Genomic DNA, 7,584 nt, shown 5'->3' with positions numbered 1-7,584 from the left:
CTTAAATAGCAAAAATGCTACTTGCAATTTACATCATACAGTGCTCCCATCACAGAGAACAATGGCGTCCTCAATGGAAGTTAACGCAGTAGAGAGGTATACTGAGATTTTTAAAACTTTTCAGCACACTTCGCAAATACTAACCAATCAATCCAATTTAAAATGAAACAGAAATGCTTCTTAGGCTTGGAGTCATCACTGCTACTTGAGTGTTGTTTTGTGTTTTCAGATTCCGATCAAACAGGAGTGAACCTTTTTAAGAGGTTATGGTGACATTTTTTCAGATCCTTCCATTTTGTCCTATTTCTAGTGTCAGCACCATTAGCTTGACTTGGGGGTTTCTGTCTGGTTTTAAAAACCTTTCAATGGAGTGCACGTCTGTGAACAATAAAGGAACCAGGACACGGGGCTGGGAGAACAGCATACCTCATCTGGAATGGAAATCTATCGTCTCTCGCCCTTGCATAGGTCACGATTATACACCTCCGTGACCTTTAGCAGGCTTACATATGTATCTTTTTGTGTTCCGTAGGCTATGACCACCTGCTGTATGTACAATATGTGCTTGTTACATTTGTACACCGTCTCCCTTCTAGAATTTAAAGACCTAGCTATTACATCTTGTTTACTCAATATCATTCCCCCATTAAGGGAAAAAAAAAAAAACCTACATGAACTGAACATGCCATGTTTCAATCTGGCCCCAGTGGCTTTTTCTCTGAAAGCAAACGTGTGTCTTTTACACCAGGGCTTTCTCCCCACCCCAGGGGGTGTCTTCCATTCTTTTGTGGCTCAGTTGAAGGGGAAAAGGGCTCCAAACCACTAACTAACCAGAGGAGAGCCCCTTCTTCCACCTCCAGGGAGAATTTCAGATTTAATTTGTCTGAAGATAGCGTGCTCTCTTCTTACTTATTTGCCACCATTACGAGGAGAACAAAACACCACCTTGGCTTCAAGATCCTGGGTAGAGGCTCACGGTCTTTTCAACCATCTTTGGCGAGGCCTTGCTTCCTTCCACTCGAGTAAGTCGCGGCTTGGGGCCACGGAAAGGACTGGGTGAGAGCCCGCAATGTCGTTGGAAAAAAGCAGCCCTCCCTGCGCCCCCTCACCAGCCCCACCACCCCGCTCCGCTCCCGGGGCGAAGCCGCGAGCCGGCGGCCCCGTATGGGCGAGACTTGGCAGGTCCGCGGGGCGCTTTCTCGCCGCCGCCGGACTCCGGGCTCCGCAGCGGCCGGGCGTCGGCGCCCGCCGGCCGCGGGGCTTCGCGCTGCCGCCGCCCGGCTCCAGGAGCCTCCCTTCCCCCACCGGCCGCCCCCTCCCCCTCGCCCGCGCTCCCTTTTGTTCGCTCGCCGCCCGGGCCGAGCCGCCGCCGCCGCCGCCCGGGCCCGCACCCCCAGCCGTAGGCCCCGGCGTGGCGGGCCGGCCGCCGCCGCCGCCGCGCGGCCTAGAGCGCGGTGCCCGGGGAGGCGCGGGGCCCGGGCCGGGCGCTCGGCGAGGCCCGGCGGCGGCGGCGGCGGCCGGGGAGCCCGGGAGGCGGCGGCGGCGGCGAGGCCGCTCCACCGCACACGCACACACAGACCCCGGCAGCGGGAACGCAGATGACACGCCCGTAACATGGAAGCCGCCGCCGCCGCCGCCGCCGCTCCGACGACAGCAGCAGCAGCCACAGCAGCAGCCGCCGGCGGCGCCGCGCTGAACAAAGGTCATCCGAGCTGCGGCCCAGACGCCCAGGCTTGACCGCCGCGAAGGCCAACCCCGGGAAGGGGGTGGGTGTGCGCCTCTGGGGGTGCGGGGCGGCGGGGGGCGGCCGGGGCGAGCGAGGGGCGCAGGGCAGCCGGACGCCGGGGCGCGGGTGGGCGCCGGGCAGAGGCGGGGCGCGGCCCCTCGTGCCCACTACTGCGGCGGGGTGAGCGCGTGAGGCTCAGGCCCCTGGGCCTGCCCGCAGTGGCCTGTCCCACCCTGGCCTTGGGGACAGCCGGCCTTCGCGCCCCGCCAGTTGGCTTGGGGGGCCGAGGAGGAGCCGCCCGGGCTAGGCCCCGCAGGTTCCGAGAGGGGGGCCACGTGAGCGTGGCTCTCCTACTCCCCCCGCCGGCGCCGGCCGGGCACAGATGCGTTTCCAGAGGCCTCCGTGCCCCCTCTCCCACTGGCCCTGCCTTCGCCCCCCGCCCCCTCCCCAGACAGCCCCAGTTTTCTTCCCCCGAGGTGAAGGGATTTGGACTTCTCCCCCCAGGTGCTTGAAAGAAGAGAAGGTTGGAGGAGGAGGAGGAGACTGGGGGGCTGCTGGTGGTGGTGACAGGGCTGGGAGAGAGAGGAGAGGGACGGAAGGGAGGAGGGGGCTGGGTGGGGTGGGGGTGACAGCAGAGAGGAGCCTGGTCAACAAGCCAGCACCACTGTGCTAGGAGGCCAGGCCGGCTCTGCAGCCGACGCATCCCGTGTGAGCAGACACACATAGCTCGCTTTCTTGGGGGCTCTTTGTCAGCCACCAACACAGAGAGCACACACTGACACACACGTACACAAAGATCTGAGCCAGGTTGTGGGAGGTAAGTGGGGGAAGGAGAAGGAGGGGGAAACAGTGTCTGCGGTGGGCTGTGGGGTGGAGGGGAGGGGGGATGGGCCCTGAGGGGCTCTGGGGTGCTTGCGAGGTGAGCATTTCCAAGGCTGTGTGCTCGTGGGGTGGGGGGACACACGATGACCTTCCCCTCCTCAGGAAGACCTAAGAGGGAAGAGCAACCCCCAGCGAGATCCCCCCTGTGCTGATGATTTTCAGGGACTTGTTGGCAACTCAGCGAGGGTTGCCATAGCTTTTTTATGTAGGGTGACCAGAACCGGCTGAAACTGGTTTGAGGCAGATCAGCTCCTGAACACAATGCAGTCACTGAGCTACTACAGTAGGATAGCAGCTTCCTCCCTTCATGGCAGCCAAAAGCAGAGGAGCTTGCAGGAAGGTACCATCCCTACACAGTATGTGAATGCACACTTAGACACCACACAGCACTGGTACGTGACTAATGGAGCCCTAAAAGATTCTGGGTAGAGAAGATGGAAAAAAAAGGTGCAGGTTTGCAGGGTCTGAGATTCCTTGGGCTTTTCCTGCCTTTTTCTTTTGCTTAAGGGATGGACAAGGAGCTGAGATTTATGACCCTTATTAGAGAAAAAAAAATGTGCCTTGCTAGGGTGGGGACACTTGGTTGATGCAGTCTCTCTCTGTCTTTCTTGGTGTTTTTAACAAAACAAAACCAAAGTGAACTGAGGGGTTTGTAATGGTAGTTTGTTTGTTGCTGGAGAATGCTACTTTGCATGCTTTTTTTCTCTTGCAGGGTTATGTTCTGTTTTGTGCTTTTTCTTTTAGAAGCTACTAAAGGGTGTTGGGGATGCTTCTGACTATTATGAAGGCCAAAAGGTAACAATATTGTTCTAGGAAATGAGCATAAATGCATTCCAGTGATGCTGTGAGCCATACATGCTGTCTTTTTTTTCCTTGTAGGCCTGTTGACTGGGGCTGCTTTTAACCCTTTCCTATTTGCTGAGAATGCAGCCGTGTGACAGTAACTGAACATTTGGTCTAAAGTCTTTCCAAAAGGTCAAGGTTCACAAGGTGAGATATGCTGTTTTGAGCATGAATTTAAATATTTATTTGCAGATCCATTTAGACAGAGACGGACCGTGGATGGCTACCCAGGAGATAAAATTGGGTTCAGAGTGGAGAAGAAATGCTCTTAATGTTATCCCAGTTTAATGGGATTAGAGTGACTTTATGATGGTATTGCGATCAAGGCGAAATCTGAATGCCTTCATTAAATCGCCTGTGTCTGGGCAATTGGGAGAGTCAGGCCTGGAAGGAAGCGAGTGTGGAGAATGGTAGGCGTCAGGGCCTTGTGGAGAATGTGCTGTTTTGCATAAGACGAAAGCAGTACACATGTGGCATTTTCCCGATGATTATAAGAAAAGGAAGGGCTTCACCAAATCGAGGCAGCCTAGCCACCTTTTTAGGATTTGAGGAGTCTGAAGGTAGATTTGCCTTTTGTTCATTCATCACCTTTCTTTTACCTTGCTCTCTTGTGTTAACCTGAAAGGTTTTTCACTCCGAGTCAAGTGGTGGAATGTCTTTTATTGATTTTGGGGGCTGTTGACGGTGAGTTCGCCATTGGATTCTTTGTGGCATATGTTTAATGTGGAATACTAATGCAATACCAGGAGGAGCCGGGTAGTCTGGCTTCATCTGTGAAAAGATGCCTGTTAACTCAAAGCTGTACTGGAATGGGTGGTAGAAAATGTCTGATGCCTTTAAAGATCGCAGTTAGGTTTGAGCAGGGATTTTAATGCACCCTCCAAAACCAGAGGTTGGAGTGGAGAGGAGAGAAGGAAGGAGTAAGGAGACTAGCAAAGTGAAGAACAAAGGCTGAGGGGGCTTACAGGGGAACACTCAACATTTTGCCTTGGGTTCCTTGTGAAAAGAAGTGCAACTTCCCCAAACAGGAAACCAGCAGAGCTCCAGAATGGGATCCAGTGTGATCTCAACAACAGATAGAACTGGTCCTGCCTTTCTGTTGGTTTTGGGTAAAAGTACAGTCAAGAGGAGCCCATAGAAGACATGATTGAAAATAAAATTTTCCCCTACTTCGAAGTGGGCATTTTGTTTCTCTCCGTGTTCAGCAGAATAGGGGCTTTTCAGCAATGCCGAGGATCTTGGAATTGGTTAAGTTGTGTGCTGGCAGTTGGTGGGCAGGATATCTGCAGTGAAGGACGTCAAGTATGCAAGGGTTTTATTGTTAAACTGTTTTTCATTTGGCTACAGAACATCCACTGTGTGATAAAACTGGCAAAAGGGAAACAAGAGTGCATGGTTAGCTCAGGATACTTTATGGAGTATTTAATAGAGATAAATGTAATCTCGGACGGATATACCAGTAAATAGCTTACATGATGGAACAAAATTCTTTACAAATCACTGTGCTAAAATTGGTTTTCAATTCTCCATCATTTCTGACTGCCAGAGGTTCTGTGGATGAGTGTGGCAGGAATATGCTTGCGAAGCAGATCTGAATCCACGCTGCGTGGTGTGTTGCTCCTGCATTTCTGATGGCAACTAAAACTCAGATGGCTAATATGATAAACCTTAATTAGCTTAATACAATAAGCTGTTTTATCATTTAGTCCTTCATTCTTGTCTTTTGAGAGTCAGTGATTTTTATTTAACTTTGACAGCCAAACCCTTGCCACGGCTATACACTGCGAATATGTTTTTAAAAAAACCTCTTCATAGAGCATTGCGTGTCATGGAATGTTCTGGTTTTCTGTCTTGGTGGTTCTTAGCTTTGTTCCTCTCCCTCCCCCTTGAAGTCTCCTGAAGATAGCATTTGTTTTTGCATTTAGACCAGTCTTTCCAGCTGCAAATGCTGCTGAGGGTTGGAGAGCTGGTTCTCTGGGGCGGGAGTCATGAGCTCATCTTGGATTGGAGCTTGTCTCAGGTGTTGATCTCATGCTGAGGTGTAACAATGTAGCAGGCCCAGGCCTCCCTGGATGGGGAGAGTCTTCTGGGCTGGGGAATGTGGTTGTGAGTGTGCGGGATGAGCTAGGACATGTTCCTTCCTGGGAGAGCCAGGGGGGACCCGGTGTCTGCAGTTCCTGTCACTGTGGAGCCCAGAGCCCAGCCCCTGCTCAGCAGTGCCTGTAGCAGGAGGCTCTAAGGATGACCTACGGTCCATCCCCTCCGGAGCAGGAATGTGTGGGTTTGGCTGAGGAGGGCACACTGGAAATAAAGTGTAACTGGGTGTTGAACCCTTCTTGTTTTTATCCTTTGCCTATTCAGAGTCATTTTTTCCATGTTAAAGAACATTGGAGCCAGGGCGTTTGGAACTCTCAGCGCAACCTGGTTCAGGAGCACACACACTCTCTTTTTCTTCTGCTCTTTTCTCTCAGCGATTCCCTGCCCCCACCCACCTTGACTCATTTGAAGGAAGGTCTAGGAAGGAGGTTGCCAACTTGGCAGTGGAATCTTCCGATGCCTTTGACTAGGAGTTAGAATTTTAGGGTTTGTGTTGTCCCATCTCCCATTTATTTCTGATCTTGAAATGTTCTCTTGGACTTTGCTGTGCAATACAGTTGCTCTCCAGTTGGCTTTGAACAACCTTTACTGTATCTTTGGTAGAACGCCAACCGGCTGTTCACACCTGGAGCAGAGGTTGCCAGTACGAGGGAACTGACTCCTTCATTCCCCATCATTGACTCCTAATCCCAGGACCATCGGAACAAGAACTACTGACTTGATAAACATTATGGAAACACACACCTTTGTGTTCATTTTATTTTAGGGCTGATCTTTAACCAAGTCATGGTTAAATAATTAACTTAAAAAATTTTTAAATTTGTGTACAGTAAAATTTACTCTGTGGTGTACAGTTTTGTGGGTTTTGGCATATGTATAGAGTCACTTATCCACCACCACAGGCAAAGCAGAACAGGCCGATCACGCCAGAGCATTTCCTCTTGCCACCCCTCTGTAGCCAGCCTCTCCTACCCCTGGCATCCACTGTCCCACTACAGGGACATGGTTCTCTCTTCCTAGAGCTTGGGCTTTCCCAGAATGTCAGATAGATAGCAAGATGCGTTTCAGATTCATCCATATCACTCTGTGTTTCGATACTTGGTTCTTTGTCATTGCTGAGTAGTATTCTGCTGTATGGATGTACCACAGTGTATTCATTTGCTGGGTGAAGGACATTAGGGTTTTTTCCAGTTTTTGGTAATTGTGAGTAAAGTTGCTGTAAACATTTGTGTGAACAGGTTTTTGTGTGAACATAAGTTTTTATTTCTTTTTTTGCTAAATGCAGTCACGTGTCGATTAATGCGGGGGTACATTCTGAGAAATGTATCATTAGACAGTTTTGTCATTGTGCAAACATCATAGAATGTACTTACACAAACCTAGATGGTGTAGCCTACTATAGCCTACTGTATACCTAGGCTATATGGTGTAGCCCATTGCTCTTACGTTGTAAACCTATACAGCATGTTACTGTACTGCATACTGTAGGCAATTTTAACACAATGGTAACTGTTTTGTGTTTCTGACCAATCTAAACATATAAAGGGTATGGGAAAAATACGGTATTATCATCTTATGGGATCGCTGTGTGTACGTGGGCCATTGTTGACCAAAACGTTGGTTTGTATTGCGTGACTGTTCTTAGAATTGGGATGGCTGGGAGCATACGGTACATACGTAAGAGTTAGAAGTTTCAATGAAAGGAAATTCAACTCATTGTAACTCACAAAAAAGATCTAGCCTTGACAGCTGCAGTTAAGACTCCCGGAGAAAGAGATCATAGTGAACATTGTCTGAAGACACACGAGAGATGATCACGATAATAGAACACTCTCTAATGGGATGACATGCTTTATAACCCTGAACTAATCAGAATTAGCCAAAAGTGGAAACAAAAAACTGCAAGTGGTAAAATATTCTTTATTTCCTGCAGCAATTATTTTTAATCTCTTCGGAAACATTTGGCAATCTAATTTTTACGTTCAGGTTCAATAACACACAAAACAAGAATAGAATTGAAATTTTGGAAAGTGATA

The 7,584-nt window shown here is 50.0% G+C and overlaps 1 protein-coding gene across 49 annotated transcripts in view; it reads left to right on the top strand.

The window, feature by feature from the left end:
• Window positions 1-678: 678 nt before the first annotated feature.
• The window catches only part of ZNF532 (zinc finger protein 532), a 127,776-nt gene continuing 120,870 nt past the window's right edge, over window positions 679-7,584 (top strand). For 7 of the 49 annotated variants that reach the window (XM_028838124.2, XM_077974705.1, XM_077974699.1 and 4 more), the window contains exons 1-2: window positions 2,891-3,000; window positions 3,488-3,598. Coding sequence is in view for 5 of the 49 variants with exons in the window: in XM_077974690.1 (XP_077830816.1) it covers window positions 1,615-1,702 (88 nt within the window). In the remaining 44 variants the exon portion in view is untranslated. Of the gene's footprint in view, window positions 1,023-1,324; window positions 1,767-2,239; window positions 2,544-2,890; window positions 3,001-3,264; window positions 3,404-3,487; window positions 3,599-7,584 lie in introns of those variants that run through there. The other 42 variants (XM_077974708.1, XM_077974706.1, XM_077974698.1 and 39 more) reach the window with 21 other exon arrangements.

This window comes from Macaca mulatta, chromosome 18 (genome assembly GCF_049350105.2).
Source record: "Macaca mulatta isolate MMU2019108-1 chromosome 18, T2T-MMU8v2.0, whole genome shotgun sequence".
Lineage (NCBI taxonomy): Eukaryota > Metazoa > Chordata > Mammalia > Primates > Cercopithecidae > Macaca > Macaca mulatta.
This window is presented reverse-complemented; position numbering and strand designations above follow the sequence as displayed.